At 52.2% G+C, this 21,614-nt stretch overlaps 1 protein-coding gene across 2 annotated transcripts in view; it reads right to left on the bottom strand.

Annotated features, from left to right (window-relative positions):
• Positions 1 to 10,523, bottom strand: part of KY (kyphoscoliosis peptidase) — a 50,548-nt gene extending 40,025 nt beyond the window's left edge. The window contains exons 1-3 of one of the 2 annotated variants that reach the window (XM_069581035.1): positions 10,206 to 10,523; positions 6,885 to 6,947; positions 3,128 to 3,190 (exon numbers count right to left, since the gene is read on the bottom strand). In XM_069581035.1, the coding sequence (XP_069437136.1) occupies positions 3,128 to 3,190; positions 6,885 to 6,947; positions 10,206 to 10,341 (262 nt within the window). In that variant the 5' untranslated portion in view covers positions 10,342 to 10,523. The remainder of the gene's footprint in view (positions 1 to 3,127; positions 3,191 to 6,884; positions 6,948 to 10,205) is intronic. The other variant, XM_069581027.1, reaches the window with a different exon arrangement.
• Between the last annotated feature and the right edge of the window lie 11,091 nt (positions 10,524 to 21,614).

Genomic DNA, 21,614 nt, shown 5'->3' with positions numbered 1-21,614 from the left:
ATGGCACTCAACAGGGATGTCCCAGGTCTGGAAACACGGCAGTTGGAACCTAGTGCAGGTCTGATCAAAGAAGGCACAGACAGTCTGCCTGGAGATGAGGGTAGGTGACCTGGAAGGAGGCCTCAACAGAAATCTGATTTGTCAAGAATAACTTTTGGGGCCTGAGGTCACTGGGGCTCCTATAATCACTCCCCTCTCATTCAACGCACAGGCCTGTCACAGATGAATCTTGCAAAGACCTCTTCCGCGTGAAGATCCAAGATTCCCATGATCATTCTATCACCTGTTGCATAAAGTTACCACCCCCTCTGCTGGGAGCTCTTCCCCAGGGGCCGCGTGACCTGCTCCTTCATCACCTCCCTTACTCAAATGTCACCTCAGGGATGCCTTTCTCAACCACTCTATTTTAAATTGTTCCCTGTGGTAGCTGCATGATGGCCCTTAAAGATATCCATGTCCTAATTCGGGAACCTGTGAATGTTACCTTCTACGGCAAAGGGGACTCTGCAGATGCGGTTCAGTTCAGGATCTCGTGATAGAAAGGTGATCCTGATCATCTGGGTGGGCCCAATGCCATCATCAGGATTATTATAAAACAGAGCGGGATAGAACTACTTTACAGAGAGAATGCAATGTGATGATGGAAGCAGAGACTGGCGTGATGCAGCCACAAGTCCACAAGTGCCAGCGGCTTCTAGAAGCCAGCAGAGTCAAGGAAAAGATTATCACCCAGAACCTCCAAAAGGAACCTGATGCTGACCAAGAGACTGATTGGCCCAGTGAGACTGGTATGGGATTTGTAGTCTCAGAACTGTTGAAGAGAATATTGTAGTTGCTAAGTCATGACCGACTCTTTGTGACTCCCATGGACTGTAGCCTGCCAGGCTCCTCTGTCCGTGGGATTTCCCAAGCAAGAATACTGGAATGGATTGCCATTTCCTTCTCCAGGGGATCTTCCAGAACCAGGAATTGAACCCAGGTCTCCTGCATTACATGTGGATTCTTTACCACTGAGCCACCTGAGAAGCCCACTGAAGACAATAAGTACATTTGTGTTAAACCACTGAGTTTGAGATTATGTGTCACAGCAGCCACCAGAAATGAATACTCAGCTGCATGACTTCCCCTCCATCCCCCTTCCTGCTTTATTTTCTCCTCCAGCCTTATCTGACACCTTGCATTTTTCTAGTCAGGTTCATCAGTTTCCTTCACCAGGTGTCAGCTTAACAGGGAGGGAACCTTGTCTGTTGTGTTCTCTGATGGATCCCAAGTGCTCTCATCCAGAGCTGCTTTTTGTGAAATGAATGAATCAGCATGAGTGGGCACTCTGCCTCAGCCCCAGAGCAGGGCAGCCTCTCCCTCACTGTGGTCCAGGCTTCCATAAGACCTGGAGGGTTCATTCTATCCCGATCTTCAGTGGACCTTGTCCAAGGCCACCTCTGGAAGCCTTAGGTCCAGGGAAGAGGCATGTGAGTGGCCCACAAGAGCCAGGGTATGATGTACAGGTAAGGTCCTGGTAACTGGAAGGCCCCATTTCACTAGTCCTATTCTTCAGGTCTGGCAGGAGCACCCTGGCTGGGGGCCACAGCATCCTCAGCCTCAGCTTCCTCCTCTGTAGACAGGGATAATATCACGACCCAACCAGGGGGTATGGCCAGAACCAAGCAAGATAAACAGTTGCTAATTCACACTCAGTGCTGCAGTCCATCAGGTGGCAAAGAGTCGGACACGACTGAACTGAATCCACACTCACTTTAGTGAGGTGCCACTCACTCTCGTTTGGGGTGAGCTGCTTGCTGCCAGTCCATTGCAGAGATGTGGGGGGCCCAGGCTTGTCTTTGTAGTGCTCAGAGGGGTAACAGGTTGAGGTGGGCCCACTGAGTGACCTTGGGTTTGTCCTGGAGCCATCGTCCCAGGAATCCTGCCCTAAATGGATACTGACCCAGACTGCAAGAAGAACTAGCCACTTCCTGCTGGGGACTCGAGCTGACAGGCCTTTCTTCACTATCTGCCAGCATCTTTCCTTGGGGATATTGAGTTAGCTGGTGTTACAGAGCAATTCCCTGAGAACCTCTGAGTCCTCCAGGGCTTCCTCCTCACTGCCTTCTGGACATAACCTTACAAGTTAGGACATGAGCGCTGAGGGCACCAGCGGTGACATCTTAGGCCCAAGTCTATGAGAGCTCTCAGGCACCAGGCCCTTCAATCTAGAGCAGAAAGCCACAGCTGCAGGGAGGGGAGGTGAGTGAGTGGGGAAGTGGACATTGGGTGGGGCTCTAACCTGGCCTCTCCTCCAGCTGTAGCTGTGAGCCACCCTGCCTCCACCCTGAAGTGCTCTCAGATCTAGTCCCTTGCAGAGTCAGCAGCGGACGCCCTCGCCTGCCCTCCCTTCGGGGAGGATCTGTCCAGCAAAGTGAGCATTCCTAAGGAAGGGCCCTCTCAATCCCCACTGCTGAGTTAAACTTGTCCCAGGGTGGAGGGCCCTGTCCAGGCAGGCTCCGTCTCTGGGGGAGAGGCCAGGGAACTGCCGTGACTCGGAAGGAGGGAGGGCCAGGCGGGGGGAGCCAGGTCCCAGGGTGGCTGTAGAAGCTGTGCTGTAAGAGGAGAGACAGCTGAGGTCTTGACGGTGGTTGGGGTGGTGGTGGGGGGGGCGGGGATGGTGCTGGGAACAGACTACTCCAGCTCTGACTTTTACTGGCCATGCAATCTTGGACAGAAGACCACCTTTCTAAGCCTTGGTTTACTCATCTGTAAAATGAGGACGATAAGAGTACCGATCAAATATGACTGTTGTGAGGCATAACTCACGTGAGAATGACCGTGTACGTGGTCTGGCAGGGTGCCTGGCGTGAGGTTAGCACTCAGAGAAAGTGATGACAACCAGGGTGATGATGATGACAGCAGCGGCTTCTGTGGCCCAAGGACTTTACTGCTTTATCCCAGGCACAGCCAGCCTCTCACTGTTTCCCATGGGATGTGGGGGAGGGAAGGGTGCTCCAGCATCTCCAGGGCAGAGAGGGCTCTGCTCTCCACAGTCTGAGCTCTGACCCCACTCTCTCTGGCCAGGACAGCAGATCTGGGCACACAGGAGCTGGGAGAGAGGGGACAGGTAGTGGCAGAACCTTACCTTGGTTGTCGTAGGAAGTGATGACCTGGGTCTGCTGGGCATGCTGCTTCTCCACCAGGTTTCCTGTTGAAGGAAGACAAGAGGGGCCTGCAGTGACCATGGGGCCCAGGGTAGGATGGAATTTTCCCTGGGCAGAGCAGAGAGTTGCCAGGCTGGGTATCAACACGTGTGAATCAGTAGAATCTTACATCTGAACACAGAGGCAAGTGCCTAGGAGCCCGCGTACACACAGCCTCTCACTCTCAGTGGGGGCTAGCAGAGGTTGGTTTCTCTTCCAAAAGCTGGGCCTGCCTCCCATGGGCTAAGTGACCACCGCTCCTGACTTTGGTGCAGCCAGGCCAGTTTCCATAGCATAGTGTGAGGCCTCCTTGATCTCCACACCTTTCTACGGAGCAGCCTGGAAGGCTCTTATCTCAATCATGGGCCCATGGCTTTGACTGGTTAACTTTTTGCCAAAGACCCCATGGCCAGGTGAGACCCCGGGCTTGAACCTAAGTCTCCTAAGTCTGAACTCAGCCTCCTACCTCTCTCTGAGAGGAATGGAGAGTACCCTGCTCCTACTCTAGCCTCAGAGTTGGGGTGCTTGCAGTTTGGTTCAGGTTCACCAACATTTGCAGGGCACCTGCCATGCACTGGCGATATTCGTGTCCCTGGGACACAGAGCCATGCTCAGAGCCTAGTGGAGTCAGGCTGCTATGGAGACATGCCCAGCTCCTGCCATAGACCATGGCAGGGTGCCCCCTGCCCCTCCCGTGGGAAGCACCGCCTCCCCTCCATCTCTGCTGCACATGTATGGCTGCTGTGGTGGTCTGGTCTTGCCCTTGAACCTCTGCTTCAGAGGGGCAGGGATGAGACTAGGGAAGGGCCACTACCACCCCGACCTGCCATCTTCTCCCCTGGCCTCCTGCTGAGCTGCAAACAGGCTGTTGGGCCTGTCCCTGGAAGTGACCACTGGCACAGGTGCAAGCATGCCTCTGGAGCACTGGCCCGATTTGGCTCTGTTCATATGTCATCGCTTGTATACCTAACCAGAGCTGCCACTCAGCATTTCCATGCTGTGGGCCAGGCAGAAGCCGGTCATGGTGGGTGGGTGACTCACTGAGCTGGACTGGATTGCTATTCTCCTTGCGGGGGTGGGGTCTTGCCCGGGGAAGCCCACCCACTCTAGGCTTCTCTGTAGCAGGCCCAACCAACCAGGTCAGTTAGCCCCATGAAGGCTGAGGTTGGTCAGTTGGGCAAGGGTCAGGACCACTGCGTGTGCCAACTCAGGGTGAAGCAGTATGTGCTCGGCTGGAGCTCCAGGCCAGACCCAGGCGAAGACAAAGAGGCCACCTCCTGTGGGCACTGCTGGCTGTAATCTCCGCTCGGCTGGAGGGTGGAGGAAACAGGATCTGGGAAGGGAATCCTCAAGAAGGATGATTGGCTGGCATTAGCTGCTGTAAGTGTATTTATAGTCATGGCTGCGCAACTGGTTTCCCTGTGGCTGTGGGGCATTAGTCCCTGTGCTGCTAGGCAGACTTCAGCCAGGACCAAGGAAAGCAGCCAATCACAGCAGGGGAAGCCCGTTGCTGGGCAAGCTGAAGGCTCAGCCCAAACACCTGCTGCTCGGAAAAGTTTGGAGCACTTGGGCTCCCCCCACCCTGCCAGCACCTCAGCCAGAGGAGTGCATGGGTAGCAAGAGGGGGGACCAACAGCATGTTCATCCACACTTGTGCACCCTCTACCAAGTACAAGCCAGCAGCTGCTTCCTTCTCAGGTGAAAGCTGTCCAATTTCCAAGGCTGGGCACCATGCTGGTCACCAGGGCTGGGTGACCTGGGCACCAGCAAGGCAAGTATGTATCCAGGACCTCACCATCAGAAAACGCAGAAAGAAGCTGTAGTTTTAACTTCTGCTTGCATTCAAGCATGTCACTTGAAAAAATAAATAAAATTTTACTTGAAGTTAATTTTAAATTACATATGTTGGCGGAGTGGTGGAATCCTCTTTCCCAAGTTCAAGGCCTCTATGCAGTCTCTCTCCAGCCCTCATTTACCTAGAACTCTTAGGTGATTTTGCAAGAACTACTTAAAGCATTCTCTTTCTTAGCACCTAGTACCCACTTCACATCTTTAAGAAGAGTCTTGTAATAGTTACCATATCTTTTTGTGTTTTGTTATGTTTTTCCACTAATCTTCCCCCAAACCAGGAACCCTGAAAGATGGTAAAAAGGGGATGAATTCAGTATACTTCAATCCTCTCCTAATGTAATAACATGCCCAAGAAGCCATATGATGAATTTCCAACAACTCAGGTGAAGCAGGAGCTGTAACAAAGACGTGGTGTCCTTTTCTTCCTACACGACCCGCTTGCCCTCCACGCATCCGCACACTGGCGGGGCACGCCTGCTTGCATGGGCTGCTATGTGCTTCTGAGGCTGTCAGGTCTCTTGGAGGTCTGATTCTTTTTGTAATTCTCATGAACCCACAGCACAGTTTTGCTAACTTAGCTGTCCGTTTAGGTAGAGCCAGAACTGGTGTGTCTCCCATCTGATGGTCCCACCCCAAGGATAAGGAAGACATCCCATGCATGCATGCCCGTCAGCCAGGACTCTGAGGATGGTCCCTGGTTGGGGGAGGGTGTCTTGAGGATGAGTTATCTGCATGCATAGCCCAGGGGACACAGGCAAGCTCTCCACCTCTAGGGTGCTGAGACTTGGCTGGGGTGAATGGCATTATGATGCAGTCATTCTAACGTGGCCCCAGGAGGGCAGGCGTTCCTGACTTTTCCATTCACAGGTTCATCTCCAACAACTGGAACACTTCCCAGAACCAAGCAATCACTGTACACCTTTACTGAGGGAATGAATGAATGAATTCACTTTTAGAAGTTCGTCCTCTCCTTCTGTTACTGTCAGAAGGATGGCAGAACGTAGGTGCTCAGTCTTGTTCATTTGGGGTCTTATTTCTCCATTTGTAGAGGGTCATGGGGGATGGGTCCTTCCCACTGGCATTTGATGAGTCAGTCATCTGATCGTGGGGCTCAGATAGCCGGGGTCTGACTAAGTCCCCTACTGGGGCTCTGGAAGTGGAGGTCTTATTCTTGCTAGAATTCTCACATGCCCCCAGTGCAGTTCCATAGTATTTGTCCATGGAGGCTGGGCTTACAAATCCAGAAGGGCCAGAATAAGGCCCAGTGGAATGGTCCATGCATGGCACTGCCAGAGAAATCCTGGGCTTGCAGGGTGACTGACGCCTGGCACCATACAGAAGTGGCTTTGGAAGCTGGGATTTCTCTCAGATCTTATTGTATTCTGGGTTCCAGGCCAGGAGCCAAAGAACCCTGGACTGGCATCTTTCCAGGCCTTGAGTAACACCACCCAAGGCAGGCCACTATCTTCCCTGTTTAGAAATATTTTTAAAAGATGGATGCCCTGCATAACCTGGGAAGCCCCTCCCCTGGGGATACACCCAAATCCACTATCCCAAACGATGCCAAGGTTTTCTTTATAGCTCAGCCAGTGAACAAGTGGGTGCTCAAGTTGATAGCATTGCCCCCTCAACAGCCTCCAGGAAACTGGGGGACCTGATGCCAAGGGGAATCTTCCAGGGTCATGGTGGCCCCAGAGGCCTGGCTGAGTCACACAAGCAGCCACTGTCTGAGTGGTTAGACATCTAGGCCAGTCATCAAACAAGTGAAACCCAACATTCATAGACATTTTTCAATGTGTTGAATTCAAGAGATTGGAAAGAAAATAAAATGAAGATGAGAGAATTTACCACATAGATCATTTCCTTCTAGTTTCTGCCATCTCCGGATTCCGTTCCCGACGCCTTGAAGTCCTGTGAAGTGACAAAGACCAGCATGAGGCCCTCTGTGGAAGGAAACTCAGACCAAGTGCACCAATTGGGAATGGATCTGAGCTAAAGGTGGAATGTGGCTCTTTAGGGATCTGAGAGAGGCTGCCCACAAATGAGAAGAGCTCAGAGGAATGAATGCAACCCTCTACATTTAAAACATTAAAGAAAACATTACCATGGTAGTTTTCAGGGGTGGTGGTTGGTTATCAGGATCATTCAGGGAGAATTTTCACAATGGAGATGCCTCTTTGTCACGCCCACGTTTCCACTGCATAAGTATGGAAGCATTATTGTGAAGACACCTGCTAGATTCTTCATCTGCTAGAAGACATTCCTTTTGCCTGCCTATTTCTGTGTGTGGTGAACCTTCTTCCACTTTGAGAGTCCTAAGGTAGGGTGGGGAGTAGGCAAAGATGGAAAGTGATAGATCTTTATGGGAACTGAGAGCGACGGTTGCCTGCTCTCCCAGCCACTTGCAGCTAGAGCAAGGAGGACCCTGAGTGGCCGAGGCATCCGCTGAGATGTATCTGTGTCTCACTCTGTCTCGGGACCTGGTGAGGCAACAGGGAAGGGAATGGAAGCGGTTCTCTCTCTCTGTTTCTGGCGGCGGCTGGAAGTGGTGGCCACAAGGTCAAGTTCCTGGCGCAGAACTGTCATATATTCTGGCAGTGCAAGCAGCTGCAATAAAATCAAGTTGCTGGCGTGGAAGGAGCATCGAGGGCTCCTTGGTGGCAGCGGAGGCCTCCTCACCAGGCCAGTCCTGCTCTGCAGCCTATGGCCACGTTCCTGGAAGCTCAGCCTCCAATATGAATCTCCAGCCCTTTCCACCACTCTGAGCATCCCCAGTCCTTTCTTGACACCCTCCTCTTCTACAGAGCCCTCCATAGTCAGCATCTGGGACCTACCACTCAACCCTCACTGACACCCAGGGAGTGGAAAGCACATGTCCCATTGACTCTGGGGAGAAATACTGAAGTATTGAAGCTTTTTCAGACCTGGTGCAGGCAGCTTTAGGCTACCTCCTCTATGGAGAATATGCAACAGGAGTTGAGGGCTTTCAGGAGTGTTTCAGAGAAGCATGGCTCTAAGGAAATGGCTCGGAAAATGCCAGGGCCCTGCAGAAAAGAAAGAGGCATCTCTGCTACCTTGCAGCCCAATATCTGGTGCACACACTCCATGCCTCCTTGTCCCTCTTAATCTTTTCTGCCACAAGGACACTGCAGAAAGCCACCTGCTCACACCCTCAGTCGGTCCTCTGCCCATGAAAGTAACCAAGCTTCGCTCTCCTGACAGAGAGCACAGACCCTCCTTTGTAGAGCCGGGAGGATTCCCTGCCTGGCAGGCCCTGGAGCGGAGCAGACCAGAGGACATGACACACTTGGAAGAGGGGGCGGGGTGTGTTTTGGATTTTTGTGCACCAGCAGGAGGCCTTGGAACAAGCTGGTCTTGTTCAGCATTTCTCCTCCTTGGCTTGTCCCGAGGAGCGGGCCCATGTGCTGGCTTAGCTAGGGGTCTCCTGACATCACTACTGTCCAGCGGGCCTTGGAGACCATGTGCTCTCCCTCTGCTCCAGCTCATAACTGTCTGATTGTCAATAAATGACACGGTCTCTCTGCTTCTATAATGTTTGGAAGAAACTTCCATCAGGAAAATATTTGGAGCAACATATCAGCAGAGAAGGCTCAGGAAACAGGGGTCTTCTTTCTCTGAGTCGTGATCATGAGTGTGAAGTGCATTGGTCTGGCGTCACATAGGGTTTGTGCCCAGTGTTGGACACTTCACTGAGCAGTCCGCATCGCTGGTGTCTCAGGGCCTTCTCTATGTTCTCCACCCTCTTTCTAGTGTCAGAACCTTTTGGAGAAATGTGATCAGAGCAGGAGAGGGAGGTGGGGACTCATGGGCTGACCTGGAGCTGTACCTTGTGGGGGGCCTCTGGCCCTCTGGACCAGTCCATGCAGTAGTGGGCAGCCACATTTCTGTCAAGGAAGGCCAGGCGGCCTCTGTCAATTTCCTCAGTACAAACACCCTAGGCAGGCCGTGTCCCCTTCTCCCAGGGGCAGCTCTGAGAACACCAGAACCAACGAACCCAAACAACTGCTAGGCCTCAAATCCCTCTGGAGACTGGGTGCCTGTCGACATTCTCGGCTCTCCACCATCTCTTTTCTCTCCCCTGCCTGCCTCCCCTGGACATCACCAGGAGCTAAGGGGCAGCTGCAGCCTGCGTGGCCTGGGGTGGGGGTGGGGGGCAGAGTCATCCATGGCCCCGCTGCTACCGCACGGTGGGTGGAAGGCACGTATTCAATGTGCACAGAGGCTGTGGGGACAGAAGAGTTGGGGACAGACTTCGAGGAACACTGGAGCTGGAAGGGAGACGGGAGGCAGAAGTTTTACCTTGAGGGCTGTGAAACTTCACTTCCAAAGAGCCAGGGCACAGTCCGTCTAGGGCACCGCACTCCAGGCTCCTCAAGAGCTCCTGAGGGCTTCCTCAGAGACAGGGACTGGGGGCTCCCAGATGTCTGAGGGGCCGATTTAACCTCTAATAATATCCTTTTCCACTCTTCTCACATTGTTTCCTGTTCTCTGGAGAGTACAGGGGCCAGGGTCCTGCTTTCCACAACCACTCTGGGAACAGTCGCTTTATTTTACCAGTATCTCCTTCCCCGGAAAGTCTACAGGACAATTAGAATCATAGCTAAGCCAAAGTGGGGAGAGCAGCCACCCCAGCTTGTGTGCCTTTCACACCTTGCACGCCTTCTACTGTTGGAAGCTGGGAGAGGGCTCAAGAAGCGAGGCCATGATTTGCGCAAGGACACCAAGGGAGGGCCCCATCTCAAGGTTTCTGACTCAGTACACGAATTCCCCGGGGTCCCCTGTGCCCTGCAATGTGGCCCGTGGGGAGCAGGCCTCGGGCACGCAGGATTCAGGCCTGAGGCTCTGGTCCTTTTCCTCCAGGGCATCTTCCAACCTGATCTGCACCCTTCAAAGAGTGACCAAGAGGAAACTGGCTCCCGGGGTGACGGAAGCACCGCAGGCATGCACGGGGAGTCAACCCGGGGCAATCACGGGGCTACGCGTTGCCACAGGACGCCAGAGCCGCAGCGCTGAGGCGCAGCCAGCTTTGGGGAGCAGTTCGGCCTCGCTGACCTCGTCCCGGGGGCGCCTGGGGCGCCCCCCGGCGGGCAGGCCCTGGGGCGAGGAGGTCGAGGGACCGGGGGCCGGGGCGGCCCGAGCGCGGTTTACCTCCTCTGCGCTGCGGCGGCGCGCCCGGGTCCGCCGGCCGGTCAGAGTGCGCGCCCTGAGCGGCGCGCCGCTTCTCCGAGTGCACGATCAGCAGCATGTCGATGGACACAGCGTTGCTGTCCTTCTTCAGCTCCATGGTGCCCCCCGCTCCGGCCGGTGCGCGGCGGCCGCTCGCGAGCCTGCCTGCGCTGCAAATGGCCCGTGCGCGCCGCTGCCCTGCGCGGGAGACCGCGAGGGCGCGGGAGAGGGCGCTCCCCGCCGCCCGGCCGCGGCGCTGCGTTTCGCTGACTCTGCCAAACTCGCCATTAGGGCCCGCCCGGGAGGGCGCTACCCTTATGAAGCGGCTCTAAGTCACCTTTGAAAGGAAATCCCTGGCCGTCCGCGCTCCGGAGCCTCCCTCCCCGCGCCCCTTGCCTCCCGGCCACTGCCTCATCCCGCAATCCCCGGGGCCTCCCCGAGATAGTCCGCAGAAGACCTCAGAAAGCCGCAGCAAACACGGAAACCGCACAGTGCTGTCAACGGGGAGAATCAGTGCAGTAAAAGAGAAACGGCAAAGGGGCTTCAGATTCCATTGCAAGATGCGGCGAAATTGGCCGAGTTTTGCCCTTGACGCCACTCTTTCCCCGAGTGGGCTTGGAGGTCGACAGCTCCCTCCGTTAGAGGGAGATGTGTAGGATGTTGAGGTCAGGACCCCTGCCCCGTTATGGCCCCACAAGAACTTGGAACTTGCCCACTGGACATCAGCCTAACCGTCCTCTCTGGCCTGAAGTGAAAGTCTTAACATCTCTGTACCTTCTAGAAGCCTGGCTCTAGCCCTGTTGGCAGAGGGGAGGGGGAGAGGAGGAGGTTGGGTACAGGGAGCAGCCTGCTTGGGCCGCGGTCAGGGAGCTGGACCTGAAGGCCCGTCTATTTTTAGCGAGGCCGGGCCTGCCCAGCCAGTAGCACCGCAGGGCTTTGGCTCTGGGACTCAGGAGTGTTTACAGCGCATCTACTTGGTAGCCTTTGGCACTGTGGGCCTACCCGCCTGGGGCCAGACCCTAACTTGACTTTCCACCATTAAGAAATACCATGCAGCTGAAGGCCTTTGCTCTGGGACCCTCTTTGCTGTGGAGTTGAGTGACCCCACCTTGCACCATGGCCCCTGGAAGCTCCCCCACCTCTTGGAGGCAGACTCGACAGCACAGGCCTGGGTTCTACACTTGCTGCCCCTGTTCCCTTGGAAAAGCCACTTCCCCTGCATTTGGTCACCTGTGCCATGGGCATAATTCAGACCCTCACCAGGCTGCTGTGACAGTGACGTGCAGGTGAAGTGCCTGATGCATCGTAAGTGGTCTTCAAGTGGTAGCTGTCATTCTCCCCTAATTCTAAGGATGAGGAAAGGGACAGGTGAAGTGGCAAGTCAGTAATAGAGCTGGGGTCACACAGCTGAACCTCAGACTCAGAAACTCTTTCCCTGTTGACTGTGGCTCACAATGCCAGCACCTCGTTGCATCACTGCCGCCCCCTTGCCCACTGGGCACCCAATGAAAGGAGCAGTCTCTGGCTTCCAGCAGTACTGATTGGAGGCTTGAGAGGGCTCAGCATGGAACCAGTAAAGGTGGCGATTCCCAAGGCAGTTTCCTTATACAGGGAACCCTGTCCTTCCCTGTCCTGTCTGTATGTGTTCACGTTCACACACACACACACACACACACACACACACACACACAGACACGGCTGGGAGGCTGGCTGAGTCAGATGACCAGGGAAGTAAGAACTATGGTTTATTCAGTGTCACTCCATCCTTGGGGCTAAGTCCTTTGAGGGTGCAGATCCCAGCAGAAACTCCTGGACAGCACCTGAATGGGGCTGGCTGGGGAGGGCAGGGAGCTGAAGCCCCCTCACCAGACATTGCATTCTCATTCCCACACTCACTTGCCTGCTGGGAGTGTCACCTTTAGGAACTCACTCACAGTGACTTGCCTCCCACCATAACTTGCCCTTATAGAAGGGGGTGATGACCGGGAGGTGGGTGGGAGGAGTGGCCAGTCTGAGCTCCAGGAGGACGGTGTGGGGCCCCCTGCTTCTCTACGTTACCTGAGAATAGATTCTTTGGGATAGGGCTTCTCCCCCATGGTTCGATGCACATTTGGGGCAAGAGAACTCTTTGCTGTAGGGGGATGTCCTGTGCATTGTAGGGTATTTGGCAGCATCCCTGAGATTTACCTACTAGATGCCAGGAGCACCCACATCCCACTTGAGACACCCAGAACGTTTCTAGACATTGACGTATGTTTCTTGGGAAACAAAAATGCAGTGAAAACACTGGCACAAACCCGTAAAAATAGAGGCTGTGTTGCCTTGACTGCTTTGGGAGATGCTGCTGCTCCTGGATCTTGATGCTGCCCAAACCCTGGACCCACTCTGCAGAGGCTCCCACCCACAGTCCCCAGTCCAGCAGCTGGCTTTCTGAGGCCCACAGAACTACTTCCTTCCAGGAGCTGGAGCAGAAAGAAGAGGTGGGGTGGGGTGCCTTCTTCACCCCACCCTTCCCCTATCCCTGGTCTCTGGTGACCCAGACCTCTATCTAGAGCTTCATTAGTTTTGGGCCGAGAGGGAGACATCAAAGGGAAGATGGTGTGGATGAGGGCATTTGGATGTATCTTGAAAAGGGGAGGGAAAGCAGGAGTGAAGACTGAGGCCATGAGTTATCAGTCAGGGTCTATCTCTATGCTTAAAATCCCCCTCCAGTTGGCCCCACAACCAGAGGAACAAAGAACAGACACAGCCTGTGATTGATACCCTGGTCCAACCTCCTTCTGCAGACCCGTGCCTTCCTCTTCTCCTCCCAACCCATACATGCTGCAGCCACGACCATGTCACTGCTCCCCAAGCACATCTGGCTTGTCTGCTTCCTGGCTTTGCTCCACATTCTAGCCCCTCCATCCTGCTACCATCTTGAACAACATGGGATTCAAGGACCTCTGTATTTTGACCCAACTAATTAGTCTACACCCTTGTCTTAGGATCTGACAAGCCAGGGGATATCTCCATTTTAGGTCAGAACTTTAATTATTTGAATCACAATGAGTTGGAAATTTCAGGATTCCGAAAGTCAAAGAGCAGTCAAATGACTGCATTTCGCCTTTATCCTTGTCATGTTTAATACCCAGACACGTCCAGTTGTTACCTACACCGCTTTCACCCCTTTCTTGAAGGGGGACTTCATTAGCTGAATGGTTCTGAGCTTTGAGCTGATTTTGCAAGATGGTGGGGGATGGTGGATGGGAGGAGGCTTGCTCTTGCCAGAAGAGAATGTGCTCCAACTCATAATATTGTTTTTCCTCAGAAATAATAGTTCCCCAGGGACCACCTAACTCTTACCTCTCTAGGTATTCCAGGAGGCAAGTTTTCCCCTTTTCTATAGAGACCTAATAGGCAAGCCAACCCTTGAAAGGCTCTTAGCAGGCAATCTGTAGACACAACATGCCTTTCTCCATTGGTACAGTGGAGAAGGGGCACACAGAGTGGGATGACTCAGTGAAGAGCGGAGACCAGGTCCCCACCTCTTAACACTCTCTCTTCCCTGGAGATGGGCAAACCATTACATGGGGGATAAGGCATATTTCCCAGAAACTTGTTCTACAGCAGGTGTGAGTTTCTCCAGGAATCTTGACCAGCCTGGCTTGGTTTGTTTCCATTTCTAGGTGTTTATTTTTGCTTTCACTTCTTCCTGAAAGACCTCTTTGGACCTCCCTGTCAAGTACAGTCTCGCCATCCTTCAAGGCCTGACACCAGCCTTCACCTCCACCAGGAAGCCTTCCTGGTCACTCTAGCTCCTGGAGCTCCTAAAGAATGTCAGCTCTCTGATGCTTCTCTTTGTGTCCATTCCAATGGTTAACGTAACTTGGAAGATTTCCCCAGCTCTGATCCCATGCTCATCAAATTTAGAAAAGCTGTCAATTCCCACTGGAGCAGTTATGTCAGGAAAATGTATGTTTCCATACTACCTCCTAGCAAGGTGACCTTGGGCAACATACTTAACCTCTCTGATCTTCAGTTTTCCTCATCTGTCAAATGGGTGAGGGTGTTGCTGGGATTAAATGAAATAAAATGCTTAGCCATCGCTTAATTAAACCTACAGCAGCTGCCTGCATTCTGGTCAGACTCCAGTCTGGTTCCTGGTCTGAGGAGGTTCTTGTGGATGTGTTTCCACAGTTGGGAAGGGGAGGAGCAGAAGAAATTGGAGGCATCTTTGACCCTCTCAAGGAGCAGAAAGTTGCCTTCCCTCCTGTGTCACTGTTCTCGGTTGCTATTCTGCCATTGCAGAGAAACTCAGTGAGCCACAGAATCCATTTTTTGCAGAACCAACATCAGATCTGTGCAGCAGAGTGTGGTTCGACACAACTGTCCTTCCTTCCCACCCTCTGTACCCTGTGAACGCTCTGTGAATCCACTGGGAAGTGCCTCTGTATCACATCCATTTTATGGATGAGAAAACTGAGGCTTAGAGACCAAAGGAGCCCTATACAGGGTCCCACAATGTCTCATACATAGCAATGATGCTCTAACCCTTGACACCCTACCCTGTATGACTCCAAAGCTCATGTGCTGAAACAAGCCCCACCCCTGTGACCATCACATGTCTATGAGTTAAGACTGCTTACCATCCTAGAGAGGGGAAGCGCAGGGTCATCAGCCTGCAGGGGAGATGCTTTCAACTGTCTTGACGAAAACACCTTGAGCCAGGGGCCCAAGACATCTGTTGAGGCTCTTGGAAAAATTCTCTGAGCTCAAGCCCCGAGCTGGGCCTTTGGGGATGGATTTCTTAGGCTCTGTGGCATCTTAGGGGAGAACTGGTGGCACTGGCAGTAGATAAAAGTTGGTGGTTGGGAGCATTCTGCAGCCTCCAGGAGCAGTGAAGGATGGAGAGGGAGGCAGAGGCAGGCCATCTGCAGAGCTGTTGAAGTATGCTGCGGCGAGGATAGTTAAACTGTAAAGAAGACTTTGCATTTCTGCTGGGTTTGCCATGGGGATGCTGCCCAGCGCAGGCAGCATCTTGTTCTTGAGACCTACTATGTGAGATGCCATTATGATTAAGTGAAACAGTAAGCATATAAGGAGGGAGTACCAGTCCTCCTAGAGAAAAGGGTCCAGGAACGCTATGAGGTGAAGCTGACCTCAGAACATGGTTCTTGGGAGTGAATGAGTAGGCAGAGCCCCAGAAGAAGGACGAGGACTTTCCAGGCTGAGGAGCAGCCTGGGGGGGATGGGTAGAGGATGAGGGAAGGGCTGGAGGTGAAAGAAATGACACCTTTCTGGAAGTGAAACCAGGACGGTCTGATTGATGCTGTGGTACAGGGAAGAGGGGTCAGAGGGGAGCCCAAGAGCAGAAGGGATCAGAAAGGGGAGACCTGTGCTAGGTGAGGCTCCTGCTGCCCAGCTGAGCCATGAGGACCAATGTCAGCAGGGACAAGAGAACAAGGATGGGGTGGGCCTGATGGGTAGTGGGTGTCTGGAGAGGGTGCTAGGTAAGGGGATGACACTATAAGATCACTGAGTCCTGCCCTTGGGCTGTGGGAGGAAAGCAGTATCTGGGAGTGTGGTGCTGAGTGCCCAGGTAAGGTGCGCCTGGGCTCAGAGTGGGAGCACTAGCAGGGGCCAGACGCTGGTGGAGGAACGAGGGGCCTCCACTCCAGCTCACTCCCCACACACATGTGACCACTGCAGGTGAGCGGGGCCTCCTCTCCTGCAGAGCCCCATGGGGGTGTCAGTGAAACAAGCCATCCTTCTAAACTCTTCAGTTCAGTTCAGTTCAGTTTCTCAGTCGTGTCTGACTCTGTGACCCCATGGACTGCAGCATGCCAGGCCTCCCTGTCCATCACCAGCTCCCGGAGTTTACCTAAACTCATATCCATTGAGTCGATGATGCCAACCAACCATCTAATCCTCTGTTGTCCCTTTCTCCTCCTGCCTTCAATCTTTCCCAGCATCAAAGTCTTTTCAAATGAGTCAGTTCTTTTGCATTAGGTGGCCAAAGTATTGGAGTTTCAGCTTCAGCATCAGTCCTTCCAATGAATATTCAGGACTGATTTCCTTTAGGATGGACTGGTTGGATCTCCTTGCAGTCCAAGGGGCTCTCTAAACTCTTGCTCATTATTAAAAATTTAGGAAATGCCAGCACTATATAAAGAAGAAAATAAAACCACCCAATTCTATCATCTAGGGATAATCACTTTTAAACATTTTGTTATTTAGCATTTCTTTAGACTACAACATTTAATTATTATAACATATACAACAAATGCGTGTGTATACCCATATACACACATACACATATAATGTGTGTGTGTGCATGTGTGTGTTGCTAAGTTGCTTCAGTCATGCCCGACTCTTTGCAACCCCACGGACTGTAGCCCGCCAGGCTCCTCTGTTCATGAGATTCTCCAGGCAAGAATACTAGAGTGGATTGCCATGCCCTCCTCCAGAATGTGTGTGTATACTTATTTAAAAAATAAAACTGGGATCACATCACATAAAGTTTGGTCTCATGATTTTTTTGGTCTCAACACCAAAAAATACATATTATTCACACGTAATGAATAATTTACTAAAAAGTATTCAAAAACCCAATTTAAAAGGCTGCTTCATTACCCACTATACCTATGTGCCATAATCTACTTTTCTATTTTCTTGTTGTTCAACTTCTAGTTTGCTTTGCATCTTCCACTTTTATAAATAATATGTTGATAAATATCTTTGCGCTTATACCTTACACCTTTGATGACATTTCTGATTATTTCTTTAGAGTAGATTCTAGGTAGCAGAATTACTGAGTCAAAGGTTATGACTATTTTAAGGCTTGAGATAGATATATTGTCCAATCACTTTCCAGAGCAATCATGCCTGTTTACAATGTCACTGGCTGTGTGTGTTCACCTTGCTGTAGACTGCGACAAGAGGTGAATACTGTCATTGAGTGAACCTTTGCCATGATATAATCTATGCGTGGTAACTAATTTTCATCTTTAAATTACCACTGGGATAGAACAATATTTTTTATATAAATGTATGTGTGTGTATGGGTGTTAAATCGTTAAACCTCATGTGGTTTGTATTCTTAGTTTCTTTTTTCCTACTGAAATGGCACAAGCCTTTAAATATTAGTTTGAAAAAAAAAGAATACTCTTCCAAACTACCAAAGTCTGGTGAAGTCATGGCCTCTGAGGGCCGGGTCATAGCCTTCCTCATTCCTGAGTCCCTCCTATGTGTCTTGCACACAGAAGGTGCTCAATAATTGTTTGTATCAGATGGGGCAGAGTGAGTGCTCCCAGCCGGCAAGCCTTCTCCCTTTAGCCTGGAGGGTACCAGCCGTCCCGAGACAGTAGTTTGATCTTCTGTGCTTTCCTCAGACCTCCAGGGGATGGAGGAGGAGGTTAAACGAGGACAAGCAACACTAACGGCCCCTCCCCCGCTGCTGACCGAACCATCTGGAGCGCGGATCTGGGGAGAGCTGGGTTCCCACAGCGCTGCGCAGTCCCACGCAGCCGCCCCCACCCCACCCCACTCGGGAGCCAGAACTGTGACATTTCTGTTTCCATCCTCAAGCCTTCCCGTCTGTCTCTCCCCAGTGGCCCGGCAGCCATTCCCTGGGTCAGTATTTCTGTCCACGGCAGCCTCATCGCCTGTCCCTATTTTTCTGTGTGAGGCTCATTCCAACCCCCTCTTCTTGCGTATAATGATGTGCGCCTGTGGGAAGAACCACATCCAAGTTCCAGGTAGTTTAAATTTTGTAGTCTTCATACTCGCTGGCGTTCTTGGCCTTTTCCTGTGGATGGATATGATGAAAATCAATTTGTCTCTCACCACCACTTCCAAAATATCTCAGGCCATGCCAAGAGAGGTATCCAGTGGCACATGAAAGCCCATGGAGAGATTACCTCTTCAGCTTCACCAAGTGTTTATTGCCGAGCTATTGAAATGCCCCCTGCGTGTTCCTCGAGCCGCTTCTCTCTCTGATGGAAGGGAGGCGACCTCACACCCACTTCCAGCTTCAAAGTTCGTCCACCCGCGTCGCCTTCTTCCGTGCAGAATTCTGCATTTTACTTCTATGAACTCATGTCATCCTCGCTCTAACCCAAGGCTGGGCTGACTCCTTTTTGCCGTTTTACTGACAAAGAAACAGAGGAGAAAGAAATCTGTTCATATGATTTCCCCAGTGCACCACTGCTGGCTTCTAGACGAGCCAGCGCTCACACCAAGCCTCCCACACTTCTCATTCTGTGCCTTTTAGCAGAAAAGGCACAGGTGTCTTTCCCAGCAGCAGGCTGGAACTTGGGCCCCCCCTCTATTGGGGCCCAGACTCTGTTCCCAGTGATACATGTCCCTGGGGAAGAGCCGGCACAGCTGGTGGTGGGAGGCTGTTTGATGGGGTGGCAGGGAGGCACCCAGAAAACGGCTTTGGAGTATCTGAACAAAAAGACATGTAAAGTCAGAACAGCCCTTTGATTATTACTGGAGACCCCTGGGTGCTGTTGGGAGGAGGCTGTTGGCCATCTGCCCCAAGCAGGACAGGCCCAGTGGCCTGGATCCCAGGGGGCACAAGGGAGCCAGTTTTCAGTCTCAGCGTGGACTCCAGCCTTGCCTTTCCCTGGGGGCAGAGCCTCTAATAGGAGCCGTGGGTATTTTTAGTCTCACATGTGTGGGCCCAGAACAAGGGGAGCTAGAGGAGAAGAGCTAATAAGCCATGGTTCTTATTAAGTTGGGAAAGATGAAGTAAGGGGAGGGCTGGGAGCCTGGTGGAACTTTTGCACATGCCTCATTTTCAGAGTGCTCTCTTTCCATAATTCATGGAGAAAGATTGAGGTCAGGTTGATTATGCACACCCCTGGTTACAGAGGCCTGAAAGTGGGGCAGGCTCACCTCCTGCAGCCTGCTGGTCCCCTCCCCACTGGCCCGTTCTGCCCTCTGGGGAGCAGGTGGGATGGATGTTCAACTTTGGGTCTTGGCTATTGAGGCTGTCATGGTGAGGGGTTTTCTAAAGGACCAGCTTAGAAGCTGATTCCCAGTATGATCGTCGCAACCTCAGGAAATAGTTGAATGGTATCAGCTATTATCCTGATTTCCCAGGATTTGGAAATGAGGTTCAGAGAAGTACAGGCACTTGGGCAAGGCCACACGGTTGGGAAGTGGCAGAGCTGGGATTCAAACTCAGTGTCCTAGATCAAGGTTTATTGTAATTTTCTGATATTCCACTTTTCCCCAAAGGACAGTCAGTCATGTGTAAGATTCATGATCCATCTGATTTAACCACAAGCCTTTTTTTTTCCCCCATGCCAACTCTGTGTCAGGAATTCACCTGCTCTTGAGAACTCTGGACTTGGTGAGGATAACATAACATGATTCTCATCTGGGTCTCAGGGAACCAGTATGCAAGCCTGCTCTGGAGAGGGGCAGCCTGGGAATTGAGGTCAGCAGGTTTCCAGACTCTGGAGTCCAGCACGAGGACAGTCAAAGCTCTGCTGATACAGTCAGTCCTTTCTCTAAAGCATCTTCTGAGGGTGAGACTGGGGACAACAGCTAGGGAGAGGAAAGTGTCTCCAGTCTTGGGTTGCTTGGAGTCTAGGACTTACAAAATGAGCGCTTGGCATAACTGGAATGAAGGCCTACCTGTCCCCTGCTTCTGTCAGCCAGGTCCTTCCTCCCATTCCCCACATCTGTATGGTTTAAGAGCAGAAGGAGATGGTGAAAACATGGATTTGGGATGAGAGCTTTGCAAACACCTCCCTGCCTCAATCCAAAGGCAGCCGTGGCACAGGCCACTGTCCATCTGTTTACCCAGCCACCAATCTTTCCTTTTACATACTTTTTTATATCTAGTCATCACTCCATCTACCCACCCATCTGCTCGCACGCTCACCCACCCGTCTCACGTAGCCATTTGTTCCCCCATCTTTCCGTCTCTACCCAGACATCACTTCTCAATCCATCTGTCAACCCCATCCCTCCATCCATACTATGTAATGTGTACCACCCACCTCCTCATTCACCTACCCTTCCATCCCCATCCCATCACCGATTCCTTCATTCCGTTTGGAACCAGACACTGTATTCCAGGCTGTGAGTCTGGTGTGGTGGGGACACAGAGATCAACAAGTCTCTCTCTGATAGTCGACGACCTGGTGTGCAGAACCACTTATGAAAGAAACAGTGGAATTTAAGAGGATTCTGCGAAAAGCAACCAAAAGAATACAGCTGCAGAATAAGAAGAGAAAGGTCTGGAGGAGGATCAACTAAGGTTTTTAGATTCTGCGCTAGGGGGAAGAAAAAAAGAAAAAGGAAGGAGGGAAGGAAGAAAAAAGGGAGGAAGAAAGAGGAGGGAATGTGTATGGACTATCCACTGCATTTGAGACCCTGTGTTAAGTGTTCCGTCAGTCTTAATTATCCCAACAACCTATGGAGTAGTTGTGAGTGCTTTGGAGATGACAACTGGGGCTCAGATGGGGCATCTGTTCAACATGAATAAAACCCGAAGAGCAGGACTGGCTTGAATATGCTTGCTAACGCAGAGCATGAGAGTGAGAACTCAGTCCAGGACAATTTGACAGCTCATTTTGGGACTGTCTTGCCTCAAGTTGTGCACGTGGACAAGAACCACAGTCAGTTGGCTCCTGTGGTGCTCAGAAGGAGGTCACGGGGGCATGCACAGCTATTGGAGTCTGATTCCAGGTGGTACCACTCTGTTTAATGTGGAGTTGGAGTCTCCCTTGGTGGCTGCACCAGATTTAGGGTCCTCCTGGGAGATTCTTGGCTCTGGACTCTCTCTGCCAGGATATAGGCTCTGGCCAGACCTGCAGGCCTTTGTGCACCTCGGCTGGTTCAGTGTTCAGCTTTGCCTTACTTTTCTGGTCTAAGACTTTCTCCTGGGGGTGAAGACCCAGTAGGGGCCCAGGGAGGAGCCTTCCCACATATTAGGGTTTCAGCCAGCTCCAGCCCCAGGCCCCTCTGTCACTCAGCATGTGCAGTTTTCTGCTGACACATCTCTACTGGCACTTTCTGGATCCTCAGCCAGTCCTCACTGTTTGATGTCCCCCATGATTTCCTGACTGTTGTGATGAATCTCTAAGGACCACTGGTGGGCAATCTCTGTCCCCAGGCTGGAGTGTTCCCAAATAGTTCATTCGGTAGGTGGTCCTAGCAACCGAGGGCTCTAGTGGCAAGTCAGGGTGAGGGGGCCCTGAGGTTTCCCAGGCAGATGCCTTCCAACAGCTGCAGAGCTGGAGGGTAGGGAACATCTCAGAGGCTGGGTGGGGATGGCAGTGCTAATTAGAGATTCTAAAATTACAGAGGTCTCATTTGGCTGAGCCCTGCTGCTTCCTCAAATCAGTAGGTCTTCTCCCTGGAGTCTATCTGTCTGTTGAGAAACTACTT

The sequence above is a fragment of the Ovis canadensis genome, chromosome 1 (assembly GCF_042477335.2).
Source record: "Ovis canadensis isolate MfBH-ARS-UI-01 breed Bighorn chromosome 1, ARS-UI_OviCan_v2, whole genome shotgun sequence".
Lineage (NCBI taxonomy): Eukaryota > Metazoa > Chordata > Mammalia > Artiodactyla > Bovidae > Ovis > Ovis canadensis.
Note: the sequence above shows the minus strand (reverse complement) of the source record. Positions and strands in the feature narration are given on the sequence as shown.